Source organism: Martes martes (genome assembly GCF_963455335.1).
Source record: "Martes martes genome assembly, chromosome: X".
NCBI lineage: Eukaryota > Metazoa > Chordata > Mammalia > Carnivora > Mustelidae > Martes > Martes martes.
This window is the reverse complement of record NC_137897.1, coordinates 11,868,123-11,896,022: the sequence shown is the minus strand read 5'-3', so window position 1 is coordinate 11,896,022 and position 27,900 is coordinate 11,868,123. Positions and strand designations below refer to the sequence as shown.

Here is a 27,900-nt window from a genome sequence, read left to right as displayed (position 1 = left end):
TAGTCTTGAAAGTGCTTCTTCTTAGGTTCTTTGGTACAATTTGGTCATTTTGATAGTTATCAATTCATTAAGTAAGTACTTTAACATACATGTATCAGTGAAAGTGCAACAAGAAGTACAAATGTTTAGAAAAAAAAATTGAAGAATAAATTATAATTCTGACCTCACAGAAAACAGAATTCTAAAATTTTACTTGCATTTCTGTGGCAAAGATATCCATAGTGACTACATGAATACCTCTAAATAGATTTATATTAAAGAAATATTACATAAAACATCCTTTTTGATTATTAGAATAACTGTTCTATATACTTTTTTTTAAAAGCAAAAAAGGCAAATTTCAGCCTAAAAAAAGAATAATCTTGGATTTCAAAATTATACCAATCTTTTGTGCCTTCTGATTCAGCAAGTGTTGTCATCTAGAATTTAATGTCAGTTACAGAATGTTAAGCATTATTCTTTTATTTCAGGAAAGAGCTAATTTTCCTCCTGCAGCATTTTTTCTATTTCCTTATCCCAGTTTTCATCTCGTTTCTCTGACTCTGTCACCACTTCATACTCCTGAAGTTCTTGTTGTAGCTCTTTTTCCCAATCTGCAGAATCTTCTGAAAGAAACAAATGAGAAGGAAAAAATTCTCTCTGAATTCACAATGTTGGTTTTAACAACTTGGTCAAGTATAATTCCCTGTGGAAGTCCTAGCCATGGCAATTTTTTTTAAAAGACTTTATTTATTTATTTGACAGACAGAGATCACAAGTAGCCAGAGAGGCAGGCAGACAGAGAGAGGGGAGGAAGCAGGCTCCCCGCTGAGCCGAGAGCCGGATGTGGGACTCTATCCCAGGACCCTGGGATCAAGACCTGAGCTGAAGGCAGAGAATTTAACCCACTGAGCCACCCAGGCTACCGCTAGCCATGGTAATTTTTAACATCTCAGGCTTCCTTGCCGTGTGTGCTCAGAAAAAGTGACCAAATTTTAACAGTAACCGAAAGGAAATACGATTAGAAAGATACATCGGTTAAGTGCTATATGTTTGGGTGTTATTTTGCTTTCTAAAACCTCTGCTTTTCCTTATATTTAAATGGATAGTTGATAATGTTTGGTTGCAAATTGATTTTTAACACTATCAACAATGATGGTGGTAGAAGAAAACAGCCAGCATTTCTTGAGCACTCACTGAGATGGGCACTGTACTAACTGCTTTCTATGTATCACTCCTATCCCCCCCTTCATCCTTAGAACAATCCAGGAACTAGATACACTGCAGCACATCTTATAGGTTGGAAAACAGAGGCTTAGAGAGGTTAAATGACTTGTCCCAAGAACACACAGCTTGATAGCAACAGACATCCGGACGGAGCCAGGCCTGCAGGCTTCACAATCTGTGCGTAAACACTCTAGCAGTCTCCCTAGAGTGGCGACAGGGATACCAGAACCTGAAGTCAGGTTTCCTGATGAAGCCTGGCCCCTCACACTGGACTCCATCTAAGCTCTCAAGTTCCTCTTCTGTGCTGAGATTCAGAACTGCAACTTTCCACTTAGACCCTCAATGTGTGTTTGTGTGTGTGTGTGTGTGTGTGTACATATATGTATGTATGTAGACGATAAGACATCTGCTCTGTAGTATTATAAAATAGAAAACAAACAAACCAGCTAGTGAAAAAACAAAGCCAAAATTCATTTTCATCTTTTTTTTTTTTTTAAAGATTTTAAGTAATATCTACGCTCAGTGTTGGGCTCAAACTCCTAACCCTGAGATCAAGAGTCAGATGCTCTGCTAACTGAGCCAGCCGGGCACCTCCACTGTCTTCTTTAATTTTATTTATTTTTATTTTTATTTTTTAAACAAGACTGTTTTCTTTTTTTAAGATTTTATTTATTTATTTGACAGACAGAGATCACAAGTAGGCAGAGGGGCAGGCAGAGAGAGAGAGAGGAGGAAACAGGCTCCCTGCCGAGCAGAGAGCCCGATGAGGGGCTCGATCCCAAGACCCTGGGATCATGACCCGAGCCGAAGGCAGAGGCTTTAACCTACTGAGCCACCCAGGTGCCCCCATTGTCTTCTTTTAAAAACAAATCTTGGGACGCCTCGGTGGCTCAGTCGGTTAAGTGTCTGCCTTCAGCTCAGATCATAATCCTAGAGAGTCCCAGATTAGGCTCTTTGCTCAGCAGGGAGTCTGCTTCTCCCTCTGCCTGCTCGGCCTGCTGTTCCCTCTGCTGGTGCTCCCTCTCTCTGACAAATTAATAAAATCTTGAAAAGTAAATAAATAAGTAAATACAAACCTTAAACTTAGTAGTTATAGAGAAAACAAAAACCAAATGTTTTTTTACATTAAAGATTATTTATTTATTTATTTGACACAGAGAGAGAAAGAGAGAGAGATAGAGAGAGAGAGAGATCACAAGCAGGCAGAGAGGCAGGCGGACAGAGAGGGGGAAGCAGGCAGCTGAGCAGAGAGCCCAATGTGGGGCTCGATCCCAGGATCCTGGGATCAAGACCTGAGCCAAAGGCAGAGGCTTAACCCACTGAGCCACCCAGGTGGCCCCCAAAACCAAATGTTTTAATTTTTCTTGGGAGTGGAGAATCAAGGGAAAGGATGCAGTGTGTTCCATGGCAAACCACCAATGTCACAGTATTTATTGGAGGCTTACTGGGTGCCAGACTCCATGTCAGGTACTGTGGGGTGACAAAAACAAGGTGCAACTGCTCTGAGGAACCTACAATTTAACTGGGGGCCAAGACAACAAATATATAAAAGAATATTACATGGTCCAAATTATAACTTGGGCAGGAATTCAGTGACAGAACAGCTTGCCTGAAGCCTCCAGCCGGTACCTTATGAATCCTGCCTCAGGGCAACTTTCAGTTTCCTGTGGGGCCTGTGCTACGAGCCATTACCGGCAAAAAGGGAACCAGTGCCCAGTCCGCCTACGGCACAAGGGGCTCTTGCCCACTGTCCTTCCTCGGTGGCCAGCAGCCATCTTTATCAGAAACAGATGGGGGTGGGAGGGGTCTGAGGTACCTAGTGAGCCCAAGTTTTCACTTCCCCTCTGGCCTCTTTCCCCCAGAAGCTCTTCCCTCCTCCTTCCTTCCCAATTCTTTCCTCCAAAGTCCCTCCGCAGCATGTCATCAGGGTTCCAGTTCACCTCTGGGAAGCTAGTTGTCTCACGGCTGTTTTCTGCACAAACGGGGGCAGCTGGCTTCTTCAGTACATTGTAAGTAGCAGGAGCCTTCATGAAACACTCTTCATCGATGATGATTAACCCAAGCCTTTGCTTTTCATCCCGCAGAGAGCCAGTCATTTGTCCTGATGTGCCAAAGAAAGCAGCCGCCCCCCCCCCTCCCGCTGGTACTTTGTCTCTAAATTATTATTTTTTTAAAGGCAGGTGCTCCTTCCTGGAAGTAATGCTCTTGTGTCACACAGCAGCAGGGAAAAGACTCTTCTACAAAGAAGTATAAAGCCAAGGGGCCCCTGGGTGGCTCAGTCAGTTAAGCATCTGCCTTTGACTCAGATCATGACTCCAGGGTCCTGGGATTGAGCCCCATGTTGGGCTTCCTGCTCCCTGGGGAGCCTGCTGCTCCCTCAGCCTTGCTCCTGCGCACATGCTTGCTCTCTCGAATGATAAAATCTTTTTTTTTTTTTTTTTAAGTATAGGGGCGCCTGGGTGGCTCAGTGGGTTAAGCCTCTGCCTTCGGCTCAGGTCATGATCTCAGGGTCCTGGGATCAAGCCCCACATCAGGCTCTCTGCTCAGCAGGGAGCCTGCTTCCTCCTCCCTCTCTCTCTGCCTGCCTCTCTGCCTACTTATGATCTCTGTCTGTCAAATAAATAAGTAAAATCTAAAAAAATAAAAAAAAAAAAGCATAAACCCAAGCAGAAGGTTGGAGGACAGTGTCTCTAAGTGAAAGGGTGTGTGCTCTGTGTTGCCCGTTACTGGCCACATGTTGTTGGGGTGAGGTGCCTTGGACCAATCACTTATCCTCTCTGGGGTCAGTCTCTCCTCTCTACACTCCTGTGCGTGCTTAAGGCAGAGGGACGTGAGGTCTGGTCACCTGTGCTAGAATCCACCTGCTAACGGGGAACAGAGAAGCGATTCCGACGCAGAAGTTATAGTATGTTTGTGCATTTGCTTCAGAATGACATTTTCTACAATCTACTTTGGAATCCGAAAAGAGTACAGCAATTTTGTTTGTCTGGTACCTTCTAGAACGGCTGTCTCCTCCTCCTTTTTGTTAAGAACCAGTTGCTCCATTTCCTTCCTCAGATCTTCCTGATTTAAGTTACAGGCATCAAAGGCGTCACTGACAAACTCAGCAACCCCTGGGCTGGTAGAAATCTCCTCTTCATCCTGAAATGCAACAAAGCAGCTCTGGGAATGGTTTTCCAAGTGGCAGTTAGCGCAGCGTCCCTTTCTTCTCCTTCCTCCGCTAGTCAGACGCTCATTGCTCTCCAGCCTTCTAACCTGCGCGGCTGCTTGGGAACCAGATGAGCCTCCACCTGAATCTGCTACGCTTTTTCAGGCTGGGTCACTCCAGTAATTCAGTCCAATTCCTGACAGTACATCTAAAATGACTGATAGCAGGGAATCGCCTCACGTCTCAGCTACAGGTCCCTAACTATGCAAGTGCTGGACCCCTCTTCTTCAAAACAGGTAAGACCCATATTCATAAGCAGTTTCACATGGGAGCTGAGAGTTAACACAGAGTTACTTCATTTCCAGACATCAACTACTAGGTACAACGTAAAACTGTATTACCTCTTGAGTTTTAAGCTGAGATTTGATTACGACAGGTGGCGTTTTGGGCCGTACTGCCTCTAAGAAGTGAGAATAAAAGAGACAAAAATTGCTTGATTCAATTCTGAATACATGTTATAGTAACAACTAAAATACCCACAAGTACGAAGATACTAAATAATTTTCAGAAATGAGCTTTTATGTTATGCTTTCAAGAAATAGCTAGGTGAGACCATTTCAACTTCTTTCTTTTGGGAATACTATATTTTTTTTTCCTAATGTCATCATATTTGATGCCCCTCATTTAAGATTTCTAAGCAGGAAATAAATTTTGACCTCAGTGTTAGCTGGAATCAAATTCAGGAACGGATCTGCTCCTTCTTTTAGGATACTGAGAATTTAGTTATTTATCAAATTTTCCATTTGTCACAAATGCTAGAAAGCACAAAGCAAAGTGCAACACTCAGTCACAGCTTCCCCTCTTTCTCCTGGGCCACATTTTCTATCTTATGAACCTTACCAGGTGTATAGTCTTTACTGAATCCTGTCTTAAGCCCATTTTGTGATACAGGCAGTAGTTGGTAAAACGGCATTTTCTAGTAAAATCAATGAAAGTAAATAATAAAGAATAACAGACAACTGGGATGCTTTTTAACATCTATATGCAAAATGCCAAATTTTACTGTATAGAGCAACTTCATTACATTTCCCTGACCCTAAATGTACCGTCAGGTTCTTTTCTGGTGGTCTGTACAACCCATGCCTTAGGATACATGGTTTTGCATAATTATTTAAAATTCCACGAACAGGTAAGTCTCTAGCTGTAATTAGTACCTACACACAGGTGTTCATGAAATGTTAAAAATATGACACAAAATACCTTCTTATTTTTTGGAATACCTTTCTCATTTTAATTACTACTACAGATCTTAAATTGTTGCTGGTATTATAAAACACTTCCTCAACAACCAGGGGTCAGCTGTCCCGGTAAGAGACCAACAGGCACCTAGGTCTGGGCTAGCCACTAGTAACTTGGAGTGGAATGGAGCTCAGTTCTGGTCTACAGGGTACAGTACCACGGGAGCATCTGCTTGAATGGAAACAGAGAAATAAAGAAAAGCGGTGGTCTGAATCGGGAGAGGACAGAAGGTATAAAATGTTACATCGTAAAGGGCAAGGAAAGAGATGGGAAAATGCCTAGAGAGAGAGGGAAATAAAAAGAAATAAAGAGAAAGAGAGAAAGAGAGAAATAAAAAGAAGTAAAAACCCCGAAGAACAAGAAAAAGAAAGCAAAGGAAATCAAAGCTTGGGGAAGACATGTGAGCAGGGTCAGAGAGAGGGCAACGAGAATGAATGTTCCGCTGGAAAGGGAAGAGTTTTCTAGAAGATTACAATGACATTTTTGGTATGTACAAGATGACAAGCTCATGAGAGTCTCTTAAGAATATTTTGAAAGTAACTCTTTCTTTTTTTTTTTTTTTTTAAACACCCAGTGAAGTCTTCTCCGAACATACCTGTCAGCGGCAGGTCTTCTTCGGTGCCATGGCTTTTCTCCTCCTTCCCGGAGGCCTGCTGCTGGGCGGCCAGGGCCGTGAGCTGGGCTGACTGCTTAATCAGGGAGACGCGGTAAAAGTAGTTTCTCCAAAACACTTCTTCTTTCACGCTTTTCAGGACAGACAACAAGGTATTTGAGAATGCATGCGACACATACAAATCCATGCGGGGAGGGGGGGGCTCTGTTTTAGCGGAGGCGGGAAGAGAGGGTTTTTTAGGGGCACTTTCAAATCCGAGTGAGGCTCAAAGGAGATTCTCACTTGCTTTTGAACTGGAAGCCGTGGGACAGGATAAAAAGAATAGCTATCTTCTCCACAGCAGCAAAAGACAACTTACAGAACACCAATGAAACCTCTGCATTTCTTGGTATGTTGATGCTACCAACAGTGCCGTCAGCAGAGAAACAGACACTGTTGTGAGACCAGCACACCAACCTGGGAGAGCACAAGCGCAGCCAGAATGGCACTGTATTTGCTGCTGACCGAACAATTAAGAGCTTTCAAGCAGTGACAAGAAAAGATTGTGGGTGTCGTTTGTTATGAAAGGAAATGTCTGGCAGCACACAGATAAGTAGCAATCAGTAAATGTTAGCAGGGACGTGGGAGATGACTGATAAAAGACTGAAGTGCAGGGGCGCCTGGGTGGCTCAGTGGGTTAAAGCCTCTGCCTTTGGCTCAGGTCATGATCCCAGGGTCCTGGGATCGAGCCCCGCATCAGGCTCTCTGCTCAGCGGGGAGCCTGCTCCCCCCTCCCCTGCCTGCCTCTCTGCCTACTTGTGATCTCTGTCTGTCACATAAATAAATAAAAATCTTAAAAAAAAAAAAAGACTGAAGTGCAGTTCAACCTGAGAACACTCAGTGGTCCTCAAACTTGTCTGCCTATGAGAATCACCTGGCAGGGGGTGCTGGTGACCAAGGTGGGTAAGGTGAGTGTCCACATGGGGGTGGCCTGGAATGGGAAGTGACAGTGTGAGCGGGGAGAGGGGGGTGTCTGAGCATGGGAGGGGTGGTGGCAAAAATGAAGACTGGTTACACACAGGGGGTTGATCAATTAAACAGAAATATTAAGGACATGCAAACCAAGTTTCTCATGATCAGAGAAGGGAGTTAGAAGCATCGAAAGGGAAAATTCGAGAATGATCCCTGTTGTGAGGTAGCACCACGAATACATGGCTTTCATCCAATAGAGATGAAATGAGTGTCTGTGTATATTCATGAGCACACAGATATTCCCCAGCTCTGTCTGCTGAGTGGATCAAGGGGTAGTGACACCCCAACAGCAGTGAACATGACTAGCACTCAGAACTTGGTGTCTGTACACCATTTTCCACTAAAATGAACCAGAGCTCCTTAGATTAGTGGCCAATTCCAGGGTTACAAAGGAGAGAACAAGAGGAGCCTGGACTACTCCATACCAGAAAGCAAGGAAGCACTTAAAGAATGATGAAAATGAGTCAAAAGACACAGAAGCTTGAATGGGCTCCCGCTGGCCAAGCTGGCGATAATTTGAGCATCAAAATAAATAATGACAGCGACGGATTATAACCATTGCATAAAACAGAACCATGAGTCTATACAGATGCAAATAAATACATGAATACATTCAAAGTCTGCTGAGGAATGCAGTATTTTTAGAGTTCAAAGTACCTCCCCCCAAAAAATACTCATTTCAAAGAGGGAAGAAGTAACTTTATAGTCAAGAAGTCTGGCAGAAACCGCCTTCATCAAGCGAAGTGACCAAAGCGTGGACAGTAACAGGACAAACTGGCAGTGTGCACCAGCTGACAGGATGCAACAGACCGAAGGAGACTGATGAGACACGAAAGCTAAATGCAACACGTAAGTCTGTACAGGATCCTCTTACTCAAGAGGACATTGGGACAAATGATAAAACATGAATTGGGGGGGGGGGCGCCTGGGTGGCTCAGTGAGTTAAGGCCTCTGCCTTCAGCTCAGGTCATGATTTCAGGGTCCTGGGATCGAGCCCCGAGTCCGGCTCCCTGCTCAGTGGAGAGCCTGCTTCCTTCTCCGTCTCTCTCTGCCTGCCTCTCTGCCTACTTGTGATCTCTGTATGTCAAATAAATATATAAAAAAAATCTTAAAAAAAAAAAACATGAATGGGGTCTGAGAATCAGATGGCATTAAAACATATGTGACTGTTTCCTGATCTGGATGGTTATGTTGGAAAAGCCTTGTTTGCAGGAACATCAGGGCTCAAATTGAGTGAAAAAAAAAAAAAAGTTTTTATGCTATATCTCCAACTTTTCTATATGAAGGTTTAAAAATAAAAAGCAACATTGATGACTATGCTTACCTCAGAGCAATCAAATAAAATCTTAAGGGTGGAAGGCAAAACAAAACTCAACAAAAAACATAAAATGTTCACCCCTATCATAACTAGCAATGGCTTTGGTGACCTTTGGAGTATGCGGGGGGCTTTTTTTTTTTTTTTTGCCTGGAGGAATCACTCATTTTTGCGCTCCCAAAACATTTTGCTAGTAGAAGTGACAAAAGGGTAGCAGAATGCCTCTCTACCCCCTGGTTTACTTGAAGGGATGCAAGGTCTTGGAATGGGGAAAAACCTAAGGAAGAAAGCATGACTGAAAAAGATTTTGAAGGAGTAGAAGAAAATCAATGAGAACTAAGAGAAAATTCCAGGATGTGGGCTTATGGATAAAGACAGGACTTGCCTTAGGTAAGTCAGGAGAACACACGGTTGTCACATCTGTGAATGGTGAAGCTGGGCCAGGAGACTAGCTTTTTAAGTGACAGAAGCTAGCTTTTTTTTTTTTTTTATCCTTTTTTAAGAGAGGCAGTGAGGGAGGGAGAGAGAATCTTAAGCAGGCTTTATACCCACTGTGGAGCCCAGTGTGGAGTTTAATCTCACAACCCTTAGATCATGACCTGAGCCAAAATTAAGAGAGACGCTTAACCAACTAAGCCACCCAAGTGTCCCAAGAAAGGCTGGCTTTTTTACGCGACAAAGGCAAAATACAAGATTATCTACATGGGCTAGGCTAGGTAACAAGAAGACATGCTGCTAGATGCAGCCCATCTTTTCTTTCATTAATTCTACCAATATCTACCAAGTGCCACATGCATCAGGCTCTATCCGGGTGATTCAGGGACAAATAAACCAAGTTATCTGCCAACACGAATGGTCACAGGAATAATGACTATGCCAAGTAAATGGAAAGTAGCATTTTCCAAACTCATGTAACCCTCTTTTTCTTTTAACATCTCTTGGACATAGTTCAACAGGAAGGAGACCTGGCTTAACAGCAGTTCGTGAGGTGTTACGGTCAGTCCCAAGTTCACCTGAGCAAACAAGAGTATGCTGTGGCCGCTAGAAAAGCGAACAATATCTTAGGCAGCATTTAAAAAGCAACACAAGGAGCACCTGGGTGGCTCAGTTGGTTAAGTGGCTGACTTTGGTTTCAGCTCTGGTCATGATCAGGGTCGTGCGATCAAGCCCTGCGTCAGGCTCCTCGTTCAGCAGGGAGTCTGCTTGAGGATTCAGTAAGTAAAATAAAGAAGTCTTTAAAAAGCAACACAATAACTACCTGTGCTGTGCTCTTCTGCAATTAGACAACACTTTATATTCACTTCGGAGAACCCACTTTTGGAGGTTAAGCACCTGGATCGTGAGGGGGTACAGAGATGAAGATAGCCGGGGTGGGGCAGGGGGAGAACTGGGGCTCTTTACCTGGATAAGTTCAAGAATCTTACACTGTTAACGTCACAGTTAGACAGAAGTAAGCTTAGCTTCCTATAAGGTAGTGAGCTGCCTGAATGTCTTCAAAGTCACTTAATTCTGAGCTCTATGAAATATCCAAAATGAAACAGGTGTACCACCAATCTACAGTAGATCGTGGGCAATGTCTGCTCTCTTAATAGAGACAAACATCTGGGCTGTTTCCTTTCCCAGAGTCTCTCCCTCTTGATGTGAGAGGATGTGCTCACCGAGGCACATTAGAGAAATACTCTGTTACACTCTGGACAGAGTCACAATGCGAATGACATATAAAGATTCTGAGAGGGGCGCCTGGGTGTCGCAGTCAGCTAAGCATCTGCCTTTGGCTCAGGTCATAATTCCAGAGTCCTGGGATCGAGGTCACTGGGCTCCCGGCTCAGAGGGAAATCTGCTTCTTCCTCTTCCTCAGCCCCTCTCCCCTGCTCGTGCATGTTCTCTAATAAATAAAATCTTAAAAAAGGAAAAAAAGATTCTGAGGAGTCCTATGACAAAGAAAACCATGCCACTCCCAAATGTCTATCTTACCACTTATGTTTTCATGGACTCTTTTAAGGCATTAGAATGCTGTAAACACCCTCTTCCCAGACAGTGGGCATAGGTCGGTCCAAGGCTGGAAAGGACTTGGGATTTCTCTACTGTCGGCCAAGTGAAGGCCTCAGAGGGTGTTTATGATGCAAGAGCCCTGGCTCATGCCAGCACTGGTGTTGCTGGGAACTGTTAATGCACTAAAACACTAGAGCAAGTGTTTGTTTTGATTTCTTTTTTCTTTTTTTTGATTTATTTTCTAAATTGTTCCTGGCTAATGATGGCTTCTGTTTACAAAAACTGTCTCAAATGATCAAAGTTGCACTTCTGCATGCCAGGAAGGAAAAGTCCAGAAGCCCTAGATTTGTGTGTGATGATGGCTCATTTGTTTTATTATGGAAGTTTCAACAAAAACAAAAGTGGAGCAACTACAACAAAGAAGCCCCATGTACCCGTGACCTAGCCGACAATCACCAGTATTTTGCCAATCATGTTTTATCTATGCCTCTCTCCCCACCTACCTTTCTCTGGGTGTAGGATGGAATATTTTTAAGAAAATGCCAGCTATTACACATCCTTTCATCCACAAATACTTCAGTAAGCATTTCTAACAGATAAAGACTTATAAAAAATAACCCTAATTTCTAAAATCATCCCTAGCAGAATTAACAACAGGAAACTGGAATTATATTACTCAGTAGACAATTTACCTGACCAGCAACAAACTAGAAATATTGTTTGCCAAACACCAATTCTCCAAATCTTAAAAACTCTAAAAATTACTCTCAGCAGTAAGAGGGAGTCCAGAATTCTCAACAAGCAAACCTATGGAATCAGAGCTAGCTACATGCCTGCCACGAGCACCCTGGGCCACATGCTCCAGAGCACCCGGGCCTCTGGACAGTCCTGAGAGCACTGGCAGGGAATCCACCATGAGAGAGAGACAGGTCAGTGGGAGAAGGAGACTCCCTGCCAAGTAGGGAGCCCGATGTGGGACTCGATCCTGGGACTCCAGGATCATGACCTGAGCTGAAGGCAGTCACTTAACCAAATGAACCACCCAGGCGCCCCCATACTCTTCTTTTTAGGAGGGGAGGGGAAGGCCATAAAAATTCACCACGAACATGTTGATAATTATGAAGAGTTTCACTACAAAGTAAACGTAAGTCACTACAAAGTAAACATAAGTAAAAGGTTCGATACAACCGCTATTCCAAGTCTGCAAGAACACTTGTTCTTCTCTCACACAGAGAAGACCTTTCCTTCCATGGGAACCAAAGGGCTAGCACATATTTGTTAAAACCCCTGTTTGCGGGGCACCTGGGTGGCTCAGTGGGTTAAAGCCTCTGCCTTCGGCTCAGGTCATGATCCCAGGCTCCTGGGATCGAGCCCCGCATTGGGCTCTCTGCGCAGCGGGGAGCCTGCTTCCTCCTCTCTCTCTCTCTCTGCCTGCCTCTCTGCCTACTTGTGATCTTTGCCTGCCAAATAAATAAAATCTTTAAAAACAAAACAAAACAAACAAATCCTGTTTGGGGGCGCCTGGGTGGCTCAGTTGGTTGAGGGTCTGCCTTCGGCTCAAGTCATGATCCCGGAGTCCTCAGATCGAGTCCCGCATCGGGCTCTCTGCTCACTGGGGAGCCTGCTCCTCCCTCTCCCTGCTGCTCTCCCTGCTTGTGTGCTCTCTCTTTCTCTCTCTCTGACAAATAAATAAATAAAATCTTAAAAACGAAACAAAACAAAAAGCCCGAAACCCTGTGTGGCCAGCTAAACATAGCACAATGAACATGTATTTATTTGTGCTCCCTCTGAAAACACTTCTAAAATAACAGAAAAGGCATTAAGTAGACAAAATCCACATGACCAAGAGAACAGGCGAGAAAACCACAATGGAAGCTGGAAAGGTGAAGGGCAGAGAGTAACGGACTCCGCAGACCAGCGAGCGCGGCAGCGACTGCACGCAGGAGGGACAGCCAGCGAGAAGGGGCCTGTCCACCAGGCGTCTGCTCAGAAAGGCCCCGGGGGACAGGAGGCACCAGGCACCTCTGAAGGCTGGTGCCGGTTGGGCTCAAGAGAGGGGGAATGGTGGCAAGGCCCCACAGGAGCGGCCAGCTGGCTGTGACTCCCATGCTGCGCCTTCCAGCCAGGGACTGTGTTCCCACGCAGCACAGAGTGACCGGTAACTGTGAGCCAAGCCGCTCCACACTCGGACAGCTGGCACAGCTGAGATGGATCAGGCAGGAGGTGAAGTCCTCTCGGGGAAGCCACCTAGCCCTCAGCTACTAAGCAGCCCCGCGCAGAAGGCCGGTGGGAACACACAGCTCCCAGCGCTCCCTCAGCGAGGCGCCTTCAGATAAGGGAGGACGCTTGAGGAAAACTGCAACATGAAAGACAGAGCCCAAGACAAACACAGAGAAAAGCATTGAGACCAAAGAGTATTTTAAGAAAACTCTATTTCACGTTCTCAAAGGACATGAAGATACTATACCCATCTAAAAAGAATAGAGTGCTGGGGCACCTGGGTGGCTCAGTCAGTTGAGCAGCTGAGCTTTGATTTTGGCTTGGGTTGTGATCTCAGGGTCATAGGATCAAGCCCCATGTAGGGCTCCCCGCTCAGCACGGAGTAGGCTTGGGAGTCTCTCTCTCCTCCACTCACTCCACCCTGCCCCCACTTGTACTCTCTAAATAAATAAATAATAAATAAAATATTTTTAAAAATTAAAAAAATAAAAATAGAATACTATAAAAAAGAAACACGCACAGAGTAATAAAGACCACAGACTAAAAGTGCAGCAGATTCAAAACAAGGAACTGGAATTTAAAAAGGTAAGAGCCCTTGGTGGCAGAGGGGAAGGGAAGGTGACCCTTTGTGGGGGTGGGGATGGGGGGGGGTTGCTGATACCTGTCAGGGTTGTATCCCTGAAGACAGTATGCTTGCACTGGAGCTCAAAGGACAAGTAGGGACTTTCGGAGGAGAAGAAGGCCTTTGGGCAGAGGAAAAACCTCGGGTGGGAAAGAAAACAAGAACACTGTTGCCACAGAACAGAGCCTGAATGGAAAAAGGCAGTGGGCCAGGTCCTGATGGGCCTTGGAGACCTTAATTCTATTTAGAAGACATGGGCACTTTGGTTGTTTCTGTAGGAAACTGTTCTAGCTTCTTTCTGGGGCTGGGGATAAAATGAGCACATCTTATCTACACCCGATGTTTCCTATTAGGTCTACTCTCAGTTTTGATTCTATGGCTGTGTGTGTGTGTGTGTGTGTGTGTGTGTGTGTATGTGTGAGAGAGAGAGACAGAGAGAGAGACAGACAGACAGAGACTGCAGGAGCATGAGCAAGCGAGCTGAAGGGCAGCAGAGCCTGTTCTCATGGAGAGAGAGCAGGAAACCAGTCCACAACTTTTCCCTGACAGTGCGCACAGCCCCGCTCTGGCTCAGGAACACATTGCTTACAGTTTAGGAACAAGGGCGAATCTCATCCTGCTCAACAGCTCGTCCTCTTGAAGCATGACCAGGGCAACGGGATACATCTGGTCAAAGTCAAAATGAAACTGCACTCCAGCTGGAGGGTCACGAAGGAAATTCCTCTTGTCCTTTAAGGAAAAGGGGAAAAACATGGGGGAAACCATAGGATGCAATTAATATGAAACAATGCGTCCCTGATTTGACCGATACTGAATTCTCCTCAAGATTCCAGCCACAACGTCCACTGAAGTGTCATTAACTTGTCTGTTGAGAGAGCAGAGAACGGCAGATCCTGTCACATATTTAGCAGTCTCAACTGAAGAGAGCTTTATGGGAGGCCAGGAAATTCAGTCGTGCAATTAGTCTGAAATTTGAGTTTAAAATCATATGAATACATTTGTTTCAGTGGAGAATAATCTCAGAAAACTGGCTACTTAAATCTTAGAAACTGGTTACTAACAGCACCGGTCAGTTTCATCTCATCTTGCCCATGTTAGATTTTAACAGTATTTTTGGTTTTTGAGAATTCCTACATTAATAAAGCAAGAACAAATCTGAACCTAAATGGATTTTAGTTATTTTACTTTCCAGGCTAAAAATTGCAAAGCCTGAAGTGGCCCCATCATGTTTCACCCGGATCTCTATAGCAGCCGCCGAAGGGACAGCTGTCTCCAGCCCCATTTTTCTTAGCCAGGGCAACCCACTTTCTACCCTGCCCAAGAAAAACATGTGTTTTACCTACTACTAAAATCCTTCAATGACTTCTTTGTTGCATTTAAGATGAAACCCAAACTTACGAGAAAGGTATAAAAAGGCCTTCAAGATCTGGCTTCCTACACCTGCATCCTGCAGTCCAGTCATCCCCACATGCTCACAACACTCCCTATCTGAACCTCCAGCCCTGCCCTGCATCCCCCAAATATCCACACACCCTCCTCCCAAGACTCAGTAACAGCTCCAATGTCATCAGTTCTGGGAAGCTTCCCCGAGATCATGCCCTCCCCTCTCCAAAACCAGTGAGCTGCCCCTCTCCTCGGTGCTTCGCTACCATCCTGCATGACAGTGCTCATCACAGAGAGTGAAGCTGTGTGTACTCATCCAGCAGCTGTCCAGAAAGCCCTACAGGCTCTTGGAGGACATGTCTCATCTACCTCCAGTCCTAGGACAAGGCTGGCCCAGAGGAGGTTCTAAAAACAGTTTGCTGAATTGAGCTCTCACAACTACCTAATGATAGCATTATGCCCTAAGGGTTGCCCCAACATAAGGAGCTTAAAGGGTTACTCTGCTGTAGGCTCTGAATTGTCCCTACGAGTGCTTGGCAAGTCAGAGAATGTAAGGCGACTCTGGCAGAGATTGCTAATTATGTCCCAGTATCCCTTCCTTCCTTCCTTCCTTTTAGGATCGCAACTCTTGAGCTCCAGCTGGGCATGTGGCCACCCAGCCGGAGACCGGATTTCCCAGGCTCCCTGGCATCTAGGAGCGACCATGCATCTAGGTTGCCAAAGGGATGTAGGCCTGAGTGAGAGGTACAATTTCTGAGTCTCATCTTTCAAACAGTCTGGCGTGCCCACCCACCTCTTTCTCAAATCCCATAGGCTAGAATGCAACCATAGTCACGGGAGCTGCCTTCCCCATACAGAAGGCAGACAACGCCCTAGAGGCTGGCACAGGAAAGGATTCAGACAGGAAACGCAGGTCTGTAGATGACTTTGGGGGCAAAGCACCCCTACGTGGACCATCTATCTCTGGACTCTTACGTGAGGGAGAAGGAGGGAGGGAGACAAAGTCACAGCTTCTCTAACCTTCCATATTTTTGGACTTCTCTATTACAGCAATTTAGTCTACTCCTTACCAAATTCAGCAGCCACTATAAAGGATGTACTGAAGATCGTTCAAAGCCTCCGCGTCCTGCTAAAATCGGGGGTGCTCTCTTGTAGGCGTGTGTGTGCCTCATCCATTCAGCCGATGCCCATCTGGCACCCGCTGTGCTCCAGGCACTGTGTCACCTGCTCAGCAGGGCACAGCACAGATGGAGTCCCTGCCGTCACAGCGTTTCTATTCCAGTTGTCGGGGGTGGGGGGTGCGTGGGATGAGACAGACAAAGGCTTAGACTGCTAAGGCTACAAGAAGGGGCAACTGGTGGAGGGCTGAAAGGATGGCAAGGGAGGAGGTGACATTTGAGATGAGATTGTATGGAATGGTGTAGGGTGGGGTTCCAGGAAGAGGGGACAGCAATCACAAGGCACTAAAGCAGGACAAAGCTCGGTTTGCTTGTATACCAGGAAGAAACAGTGGCTGGAGTGCTGGGAAGGCAGAGCAGTGGGGCACAAGGGAGGAGAGGTGTGGAAAGCCAAGGGCCTTAGAAGCCAGTGGAGGGAGTTCAGATCTTAGCCTACAGGAGATGAGATGCCATCAGAAGTCTCTAGGCAGGAGAGGGACACGAAGCCTTGTGACTGCTGATGTGGGCTTATAGGGAAAGGGACAAAGATGGGACAGCGGCTGGGATGCTGGGGACAGGAGATGAGAGCATCAGGACCACGGTGGTGGCAGTGGAGAAGTGGAGTAGAGGTATATTTTGAACATAGTACTGTCAGGATGTGGACAAGCCCTGGGTTGGGCAGGGGGGCAGCCGCGGAAAGGTATGACTGAAGGCAGACTCCTAGGCTGGCAACTAGAGAAAACTGGTGGATAACCGGAATCTTATTTTTCGATGGAGAAGATTAAGGACAGGAACAGGTCTGGGGGACAGAGGAGCTATGGGGACTTGACTGGTGAGTATCTGGTGTTTACCCTCAAATGACAGCCTCACTGTCCCAATTTGCTTCTGGAGAAAAGCATCATGTGAGGTCAGCATCAAGTCTGGCCATAATACAGTAAACAAAATACATGGGGTTCACACTGAGCTCATAATGGATGCTCAGGCCTTTGTAAGTTTTACTAATGGAAAGGAAAAAACCTTAAAATGTCTTGGGGGAGGGCAATGGACGGGAAATAAAGACCAGTTCTCTGTCTGTTTCCTAGACTAAAGGTCCATTTATGACTTTGGCTAAAAAAGAAAAAGAGTGGATTAAAAACAAAGCCTGAAAATCACTGATATGGTAAAAGCCCCATTTGCTGAGTCCTATTCCAGGCAGGCTGCTGGGTGCTGAGAACAGAGATCAAAGTCAGCTTCTGCCTGCTAAGAACGCACAGCCTAGTGGAGACACATGTTAAGTAGTGAGGGTCACATTTGGGAGTCACATCCTCACGCCCGTACGTGGCGATAAAAGCCCCTATCTACCTCACAGACGTGCAGTAAAGCTCAAAGCAGATAATGCGAAAGAAAGTTCTTTCTGAAAGTGTCAGGCGCTGTACAATTGTTAACTAGTATCACTGTGTTCTCTCTGAAGTTTCAAGAGAAATTTTTGTGGGCCAGCACAGAAAATATTTTTTTTCAACTTCAGTTTCAAATATATTTAACAGTTAAAGAGAAAATTTAGATTATAATCTTTTCATTCAGATGAACTAGAATGCTACCTAGAAACTTTATATGATACCATATCTCAAAGGTTATCTTAATAACATAAAATAATCCTAAGACTGAAAGAATTATTTTGTGTAATAGATTATACTTTACTGCTAAGAAGAACTTAAGGAGAAGCAGGTTAAAACTGGGAGTGGGGGGGGAGACTTAGGGGGGAAAAAGAGTGAAAGTTGATGTGTACAGTCCTAACAGCTCAAAACATTTTAAAAATTATATAGAAGAAAAACATTCTAAGGATAAAATCATGGTAGGAAAAAAGTATTTCTATACAGGGAATCATAGATACTTACAGCTGATAAGGCCAGAATTTGTTGTTGAATTGTTTCTTCATCATTACTATCAACCCATGGGGGCACTGCTGCTTCTAAAGGTTTTCAATAACAAAGGAAAGAGAAAAACAGTTTACGAGGGTTACAGTGCAATCTGTGGTTTGAAAGAATGAGTTTCCACATCATCATTTTAGCAATTTACTACCAAGTTCCAAACATGAACATTCATTATAATTCCCAGATGTGATGTATGACTAAAGCATGTATGCATTCAGTAAAAAAAAAAAAATTGCTTAAATTATACAGAGAAATTGGGCAACACCTTGACCAGGTGACCCAAGTCATCATGACCAATGAGAAAGAGATGGCCGCTGCAGGCCTCCGGATGTGATATGCTGAGGGGGACACAACATCATCTACGTAGTATTCTGGCCCAGAATGCATAATCTAAATCAAACGGTGAGGAAATATCAGACAAAGCCCAACTGAGGAATGGTTTATTTTTAAAAAGGAAGGGGGAAGGGCGCCTGGGTGGCTCAGTGGGTTAAGCCTCTGCTTTCGGCTCGGGTCATGATCTCGGGGTCCTGGGATGGAGCCCTGCATGGGGAAATCTCTGCTCACCGGGGAGCCTGCTTCCCCCCCCATCTCTGTCTGCCTCTCTGGCCTACTTGTGATCTCTCTCTCTTCGTGTCAGTTAAATAAATAAAAAAATCTTTAAAAAAATGGCAGATTTGTTTCATCACTTACCAGCTGAGTAACCTTCAGCAATTACTTAACCTTACTAATCCTTCCTTTTACTAAAGAAGATATTGTATATAAAGTACCCCCCACTTAGCAGGTACTCAGGAACTGTTAATTTCTCCTGTTCCTCCCTTCCCCTCAACACTAGGTCTCTGCTCAGCTCTCTTCATGCTTGACACACTTTTACATGCCTAACAATCTCTACTGGTAGATGGAATTCTCCATGCTTCAAACAGGAATCAACTGCCATGGCTGGACCCCATTCAGTTAATTTAGAGCAATGCTGACCGAAAGAACTTTCTGCAATGATGGAAATGTTCTAGGTTTGCACTGTCCAATAGGGAAGCCACTAGGTACCATGTGGCTGTTGGGCCCTTGAAATGTGACTAATGCAACTGAGCAAAGGCATTTTCCTGATATGCCACTGCATTCCCTTCCCTGCCTCTGTACATGATCCTCTCACCTGGGCTCTAATGGGCTCCTCAAAACTGAAAGTGCCTCCAATCTACCCTACTCCCTCAAAGTTCCTATCTCAGAGGCTCTAACCTGCTCCTACTTCAAGTCTCTAAGCCGGGATCACTTGCACTGCTTCCCACGAATCACGAAGGTATGATAATTTGTATAGATTGTTTGTCCCAAAGATCTGCTTTACACTTTTGAGTTTACCTAGGCATGACCATGCCTGATTCACCACATGACTAACGAGCTCTTCTTGAATTTGTGGCACTGCACAAACTGATCGAATTATTTTACCCCTTCGCCAAATTCAAAGACACGAGGCCAGTTTTGTGTTTGAGTGATATCCGAAGAGCAAAAGTAGACATTCTGAGACCCAATAACTATCAAACACTTAAACGAGCACTTGTCAGTAAAGAAATGTATTGAGGGGCGCCTGGGTGGCTCAGTTGGTTAAGTGTCTGACTTCGTCTCAGGTCCTGATCTCAGGGTCCTGGGATCGATTCCCGCATCAGGCTCCCTGCTCAGCAGGGGGTCTGCTTGTCCCTCTCCCTCTCCGCCTACTCTCTCTCTCTCTCAAATAAATAAATAAAATCTCTAAAAAAAGAAAGAAAGAAAGAAAGAAATGTATTGAGTAACTTCCCACAACACCACGTGACTTTTCCTAGCCCTCTGTCACTCTGCTGGAAAGCTCTTTCATTTTTTCCTCCCGAAAAGAATGGGAAGAGAGCCAACTTTTGCTAAGTGCCTATTATGTGTACATCACATACTGTGCTGGACATGTTCTAAACTGAGAAATGAAAGCTCACTCTTGTTCACAGCCAGCTCCCCAGACGGGCCATTACCCGCTGGTCTCACCCTCCATCCCAGGCACAGGGAACAATATCCTTCCTTCCTTTAAAGCCCAAAGGTTTATGAGCTTGTCTCCCCAACCAGTCTTTCTGCTGCCTGAAGGATGGGGCTGTTACTTACACATTTTTGTATTGTCAGAGCCTTTAGTGTGGTGTCTGGTACACTAGTAAGTGCTCAATAAAATATGACAGGTAAGTATGTTGTGTACAAAAAAACAGTATCATACCTGACTTTTTGGTATGCTGTTCCTCAACAAATTTTTTCTGTTCCTTCTGAAAATCTCCTATAATTGTCTGTTAAAAAAATACATAAAGAGGCAAGTTACTTTGAGAACTTTATTATTAGGTAAGAATTACATTTAAGATTTGGAAAGTCAGGAGATAGTTTATTAATTTTCTTCAAATAAAATGGTTAAAAAAACTAGTACTTCCCCTTTCCCCAACAAACAGAAATTCAACATTTCTGAATTTTAAGTATACAACTCTTTTTATGATGGGTTACCTTTTCAAATGCAAAGATAAACTGAGTTAAAAACTGAATTTTTGCTTTAGTCCAAAAAAGCAATAAAAGCCAAGTCAAATCTCATTCTAACAAATACTACAATAACAAGCTAGCTAAAGTTTAATTGATGACCTCCTTAGTTCAAATAATTACCAACATAAATGAAATTGCCTGGGCCTGCATCCTACCACTGCAGGAAATGAACAAACTTACTTCAAGTCTTAAAAGTGCAATTCCTAATGGGTTAGGACTTTAAACACCTAGACGAATGATGCAAAAACATTAATATATGGAAACAGTTACAGTTTAAAATTAAATGCACAATATAAAAAGTTTAGTGTTACTCAAGATTACCAGTGTATTTTAGAATATATTAAAATTAAAACCAAGGTTATTTAAATCATAGCTACTTCTTACACCAAAGGAGAAAAAACACCCAAGAATCTCAAAACAATTAATATTTTTTATCAGAAATAAAGTTTATAAAAAGGGATAATTAGCTGCTAATGAATTTTGAAAGATGTTTAAATGTACCTTATCAATGATGTCATCTATCTTTCCTTCTTCTACTGATTTCTTTATTGTCTGTGCTGTTTCAGCAACTGATTCACTTATCTTTTTTGTAGCAGCAGTTGCAAAGCTAAACAGATAGTCTGTAAAGAATAAAAGACAGTCTATGCTCCATTCAAGTACAATGGTTTTTATATTTGTGATTGTTCCCTTAAAGAGCTCTCATGGGAATCTTAAACCGTAGGGCATGATTCCTGCTAAGTAGGACTTCAAATACTGAGAGTACTCCACTTTCTGGGTGGACGAGCCATCCATACACGGCCTTTAACTCATCTCTTTCAAAGAGCGCTAGCATACTCTCACCCCTTCTCCCACAGAAGCTGTTTCAGACTTGTCTTTCTCCAGCTTCTCATTTTAATTTATCTCAGTAGATAATCTCCCTTCCAACTTCACAAATAAGATCAAGGCTCCTTGCACTTTCCTTCTTTTCTAGACCCTAAATATCCTATTTTATTTTTTCCTTCCCTCTTGTTCAAAGAAAACATGCCCTTCCTTCCCTAGATTAAGCTATCCCGTAATAAACCTGGGAGAATTTTTAATAAATAGAAATCTTGGCAAGTCCTAATATAAATATAAATTGCCCTCTTAACTAATAATAATGAGCAAATACGCAGAGTAAGATTAAAACTGGAACACATAGGGGTGCCTGGGTGGCTCAGTCATTAAGTGTCCGCCTTTGGCTCAGGTCATGATCCCATGGTCCTGGGATCGAGCCCTGCATCAGGTTCCCCATTCAGCAGGAAACCTGCTTCTCCCCCTGCTCGTGCTCTTTCTGTGTCATATAAATAAATAAGATCTTTAAAAATAAATGAATAAATAAAAATAAAACCGGAACACTCAAACTTTCATCTTTACAAAACAAAGCAAAAGCACAAAATTAACTTTCCTGAAGACTTGAAAAGACGAGTACCAAGGCTCTATCGTAGCTGTAACATAAAGATCTGTACACAGACAAGTACTGTTTTGAAGTCCACACTGTATACAATGTAGGCTGCAGGAAGCAACCTCAGGCAGGTTATGAAGAGGACTTGCTGGGGGATGCTCCTGGGCAACCGGCCTTCCAGCCTCATCTAGTGGGAAGTACTCTCTCTCAGGGAGGTCTTGCCTTGGCTACTTGCACCCGCTGAGGGGCAGGCAGGTGGACTCTCACAGCACTCAGCAGGGTGGCAAACTCAGATAAGAACGGCAAAGGGAACTCGGAACATGGGATTAAATCCTCACTAGTGCCTGGTATCTCTTCCAGAGAATCAGGCAACTGGTACTGCTATCTGGGAGCAGCAGAACTATCTGCCAATCTGAAGGACTTTCCCTCGCACTTTCTGTCATCCTTACCATAAACAGTCTACTTTCTCCTATTATGTCTGGTGGCACTTACCTGTCAGTGATGTCAACAACCCATTGTGACTATACTACAAGCTATGACTTGCCTCTGGTTTCATTCTTGCTGTTCTTCCCCCTCCTATTCTACACTCACGTGACCCCAAGAAATTCTTGAGGATCTCCAAGGACGTCTCAGATACAGTATTCCTTGGTTTGAAACACTTATCTGCCCTTCCTTTATCTGGCTAACTCTACGTATACTGTGGGTTTCTGCTTACATAGCACTTCTCTGGAGCAAGAGCTCCGGAGATGTGTTCCCTCAGCACCTGTGTTGCCAGACCAACAACATTCACGACACTATACTGATTACTTGGTGGCTCTGTCTTCTCAGTTAGACTGAAGGCCCACCTTAAGTCCCACTGCGGCAGGGATGGAGGTTGTCTGATTCACCACTGTATCCCCAACGAGTGACAGTACTTGCTAGATGGACGAATGGGGAGCAACATAATAAGTGCTGAGTTTTAGGGAGGTCCCTCATTTCCCTTTGGTTATGATTAGTCCATTTACAAAGTCGTACAATGAATGTGGTAGACGGCCAGATTATTTTGTAAAAATATTCTTTGCTGATAGTCAAAGAAAGCCAAAGTTCTAAAAGAGCAGGATTCCTTTTGAGATTTCCTCAGGAAAATGTTTTTAATTAGTATCATCATTTTTATTCTAAAGAGAACTGCCATTTTAAAAACTGGTATTTTAGGGGTGCCTGGCTTAGTTGGAAGCGCGTGTGACTGTGGATCTCAGGGTCATGAGTTCGCCCCACATTGGGCGTACGAATTACTTAAATAAACCTAAAAAAATTAAAAGTGGTATTTAGCATAATAATCTCAATTCTCAGATTTTAATGATTCCCAAGAGTGGAATACATGAACACAGAGAACACTGGAGGAAGTATAGTTCTTGCCCTCAAGGAATGTCCTTATTTCTAAACAAATAAGCCAATAAAAGGCTCAAAGACAAGAGGACCAAGAATAATCATTGAACAGAGGCACTCAGAGGAGGGAGGGAGAAGCTCTCCCAAGAGTAATTAGAGAGTGGGCTCGATTCCGAAGTTAGAGGGAGTGGGGTATGGGAAAGCGTGACAGGAGATTTTCAAGTAAGAAGCTCATAAAGAGAAGAAGTGATTTATTAATTTTGCAAATTAATATACTGGGTGACACCAAGTTAAAGACAATTTTCATTAACTGGTTAGAAAAAATTGAGATGAAGATAAGAGTTAACAGGAAGTAAGAGGAGTACAATGTCCACTTCAGGAACATAGGCACAAAGAAGGTCTGAACTAAAGCAGCAACCAAAGAAGAAAAGGAAGACTAAGTAAAAGGGCTCTCGGTGAGTATGACTACACAACCTCATGGAAGGAGGGAGCAAACTTCTAACAATGAAAATAGTAACTTTAATCTCGCAATCATCCTGGGAAGAATAGGTATAATCTCCCCAGTTTACAGATAGGTAAGCCAAGGCTCACAAAGGATAAATGATCTGCCCATTAAGATAGTGGCAGACTCTGCTGACTGCCTAGCCAATGCCTATCCCCATCCTCCTTGCCAAAACAACCCCAATTTTGGAATCCAAGCTCTTGACCATTTGTACTACCTTCCCCCCTGGTAAACCTGGATTTGTCATCAGAACTGAATTAGTTATGTTACTTCTGTATTGAAGCACACATGTATTTTCCTACATACACACTAACTTTTGGGGCCTTCTTAGTTGCAAACTAAGCAAGTTAGGCACCTAGAATTTGAAATGCACTTTCCTTACAAAAAGAGGATGGCCTAATTAATACAGTTCTACTGCACACACTAAGAGGATGTAGCCCTTCCTCCATTTCTGGGCATGGACTGGTCTTCGGGGCAGTTTTGAAAAAGCCAAAGCTCATTTTTGGCCATCCTTCCACATATTTAAACTGTGCAAATGACTCATGTATTTAACACTCTCAGAGGTATGGGTTTGTTTGTTTGTTTTCAAAGGAAGAGCATAGATAAAGCTTCAATTTGGTCGACTTTAACAAAAACCAAGCAACCAATTTGTGCTGAATAAGAAGTTACTTTGGGACATGAGGCCTCCCTTGAGGGAGGTAGGGAGGAGCTCTTCAGTGAGTTCCCTTATAAACTGCCCTCCTTCTGAAGCAGGTAATCCCAGGAGGCCAGAGTTTATCAGAAGGGAGGACCAAGAATAGGAAGGTTTGGTTTTGGGTGGGGGAGTGGAATCTAGGCCTGGGTGTCCACCATTTGTAACTGGTGAGTTGCCTAAATTTACAAATAGATCACCAGGAACCAGAAATATTTAGGATCTAACCTTGAAGGCAAGCACTCAACAAGTGTTTACAAAACAAACTGGGCTCCCAGGAGAGTCCATGTAGATTTTAAAGGCTAAAGAAACCAATCTATGTAGTGGGAGTCAGGCTCAGAGACACATAATTTCAGTTTTTAAGAGGGGAGTCTTTTGGGGGCACCTGGGCGGCTCAGTCGGTTAAGCCTCTGCCTTTGGCACAGGTCACAATCTCCTGGAGGTCCTGGGATCAAGCCCCCCACCCAATTGGGCCTCCTGCTCAGCAGGGAATCTGCTTCTCTCTCTCTCTCCCTCTGCCCCTCCCCACCATTTGTTCTCTGTCTCTCAAATAAATAAATACAATCTTTAAAAAAAAAAAAAAAGGGGAGAGAAGAGTTTTTTTAGATAACATACAGGGTGCCTGGGTGGCTCAGTCAGTGAAGCATCTGCCTTCCACTCAGGTCATGATCCTGGGGTCCTGGGATCGAGCCCCACATCAGGCTCCCTGCTCAGCTGGGAGTTGGCTTCTCCCTCTCCCTCTGCCCCTCCCCGCTGCTTGTGTTTTTTCTCTGTGTGTCAAATACATATATAAAATCTTAAAAAAATAATAAAATTTAAAAAAATAAAGATAACCTACCGCTTAGGATCAGTATGTAGAAAAATATCTGATCATCTCTCTTCTCTTTCTGAAGGTTTATGTATAAACTAGAACCTTTACATCTTTTTTTTGTTAAAGATTTTATTTATTTATTTGACAGAGAAAGATCACAAGTAGGCAGAGAGGCAGGCAGAGAGAGGAGGAAGCAGGCTCCCTGCCGAGCAGAGAGCCCGATGCGGGGCTTGATCCCAGGACCCCGAGACCACGACCCGAGCCGAAGGCAGGGGCTTTAACCCACTGAGCCACCCAGGCGCCCCTAGAACCTTTACATCTTTTTAAAATCACATAAATTTCAGAACCAAAAGAGCTCTCACTTATTTGGAAACTTTACATTCACAATTTGTGGGCAAGGAAGTGAGGGCATACCTCCATCTAACCCAAACACCAAGGGTCTGGTAAGGAAAGCATGGGATGGGAGCATTAGACTCCAAAGTAGACACCCATATCAAAAATACATTTATTTTAGGGGTGCCTGGGTGGCTTAGTCAGTTAAGCGTCTGCCTTTGGCTCAGGTCATGATCCCAGGGTCCTGGGATAGAGCCGTGAGACAGGATCCCTGCTCACCTGAGAGTCTGCTTGTCTCTCTCCCTCTCCCTCCCCCTGCTCATGCTGTTTCTCAAATAAATAAAATCTTAAAAAAAAAAATAAGTAAATACAGGGATGCCGAGGTGGCTCAGGCATTGAGCGTCTACCTTCGGCTCAGGTCATGATCCCAGCATCCTGGAAACCAGTCCTACAACAGGCTCCTTGAAGGAGCCTGCTTCTCCCTCCACCTGCTGTTCCCCCTGCTTGTGTGCGCGCGCTCTCTCTCTCTCTCTGGCAAATAAATAAATAATAAAATCTTAAAAAAAAAAAAAAGAAGTAAATACAAATGTGAGGTTTCAAGTTGACAATAAAGCCCTTGCTGTTTTAAGAATCGATTTCTGGGGCGCCCGATGGCTCAGTCATTAGAGCATGTGACTCTTGATCTCAGGGTTGTGAGTTCAAGCCCCACATTGGGCACAGAGGTTACTTAAAAAAAAAAAAGTGACTTTTGATAGTCCCCTGAAGATCGACAAAAATGGTTCTCTATGTTCTATGAAATGGAGTAAACACCCATACCCTGCTTTTCCTCTCAACTACCTAACATAGCCTTTCTGCTCTAGTCCAATTCACCTCACATCTCTTTGAGTATTGCAAGCTCATTTCTTCTCAATTCTCTACACAAAGGGATAGCAAATCGTTGTTCCCTCTTTAGAGATTTTGTTGCACAGCACTTAGTTTTATTTCTCTTGTGGAGTTTGGGGACCTTGAGCCAAGATTTTGTACTGCCATGTCTTGAGATTATGTCTGTTTTCCCTGTCCTTTCCCCAAACTTCTTGAATGTTAGAGCCTTTCTTATTCAAATATGTGTTTCTTCACTCTCAGGCTCCAGCCTCCCCTATGCCCTGGCCTTTTCGTAGATTCATAAAAAATGGTTGCTTAATTTAGTGTCTACCTTTACTGCAGTTCTGTCACTTGTTGCGCCATCTGCTTTAGGCCCCACCTTCTCAAAGACGTTTTGATTATTTAAGCCCGCCAAGGTCTCCAGAATCAGAATTACCAGAGCTATGTGTTTCTTCTTCAAGCCTACTACTTTTACTCTTCTCCCTAATTAGACTGTGGCTCACAAAGAGTACGAGCTTTCAAATTAGACAGACCTAGGTTCAAATTGCACGTCTACCACTTACTATCAGTATAACTTTGAGCCAGTAACTCTGGGCTTGTTCTCCCAACTCACTGGTAGGTTTAACAGATTAAATGAGATATCAAACATCTAGTAGAAAAATCTGCATCACAGACAAAAATGGACAGCTACTTTCCTGTCTTAAAAAAAAAAAAAAACCAGCCTGAGAGGGAGGCCTCCCGTAACTCTTCCCACGATTTACTTCAGACAACTCACTGTGCCCTAAGGGCACAAAAGGGCACTTTCCCAACCAACTTATGCTCCTCAACGTCCCCCGTCCTGGTGGGGGTGGGGGGGGTGGAGGTGAAAGCTGGAGAACTCAACAAAAAACATTCCTTGTCAAACCTAAAGACGCCGAGACACACCGTTTTACGGAGGCTCTGGCTCCCAATGTTGACACACCTCGTCAGGACTGACCTGTCACCAGGAACTTCAGGCACAGGATTTGTTTGACTGCTAGATGAAGCTTCAGCCTTGCCCAGTTCCTTACCAACCTCTCCCGTCCCAAGACGACCGAGTGACAGACAAACTTCCTCCCCTTCCACCCAACCCGCACCCCCTAACTAGTCGGGTCCGCGCACTCAGGCGTCAAGAGAAGGGAGCGGGCACCGTCCTCCGCCCCCCCCACTCTCTCTCTGGTCCCCAAGGCCGGAGGAGACTCACTGCCGAGGCCTTTTGCCTGGTGAAGGAGTTCCTGGTTCCCCGCTTGACGCGGCTCCCCGTCCGCAGACTCGGACACCGCTTCAGAGCACTGCTGGGGTGGAGCGTCTCCCTCAGATTGCCGGCCACCCGCCGCCGGCTGCTCCAAGCCAAACCAACTGCTCAAACCCCGGAACATCCCGCCCGCGGGGCCGCTACTGCGGTCCCGGTCACCGGAGACCCTAACTAGCACGGCCGGCTCCCGACTTCACAATGCGCGTCTCCCAGGGAGATGGCCGGAAGTGCGACCCTGGAGC

The 27,900-nt window shown here is 44.4% G+C and overlaps 1 protein-coding gene across 1 annotated transcript; it reads right to left on the bottom strand.

The window, feature by feature from the left end:
* Positions 1–138: 138 nt before the first annotated feature.
* Positions 139–27,900, bottom strand: SYAP1 (synapse associated protein 1). The gene is made up of 9 exons (XM_080794773.1): positions 27,608–27,900; positions 20,904–21,022; positions 20,095–20,161; positions 17,841–17,914; positions 14,016–14,155; positions 6,249–6,397; positions 4,756–4,814; positions 4,200–4,347; positions 139–605 (listed from the first exon to the last, which is right to left on the bottom strand). Exons 1-9 carry the CDS (start codon positions 27,780–27,782, stop codon positions 478–480), a joined length of 1,059 nt encoding a protein of 352 aa, XP_080650899.1. The 5' UTR covers positions 27,783–27,900; the 3' UTR covers positions 139–477.

What these genes read in the sequence shown, in the direction of transcription:
- SYAP1 (XM_080794773.1), bottom strand. Translation starts at nt 27,782, where the DNA reads ATGTTCCGGGGTTTGAGCAGTTGGTTTGGCTTGGAGCAGCCGGCGGCG. An exon ending in TAGATGACATCATTGATAAG is followed by an intron (nt 20,162 to 20,903) that starts GTACATTTAAAC and finishes TTTTTTTAACAG; the next exon opens with ACAATTATAGGAGATTTTCA. An exon ending in ACAGCATACCAAAAAGTCAG is followed by an intron (nt 17,915 to 20,094) that starts GTATGATACTGT and finishes GAAAACCTTTAG; the next exon opens with AAGCAGCAGTGCCCCCATGG.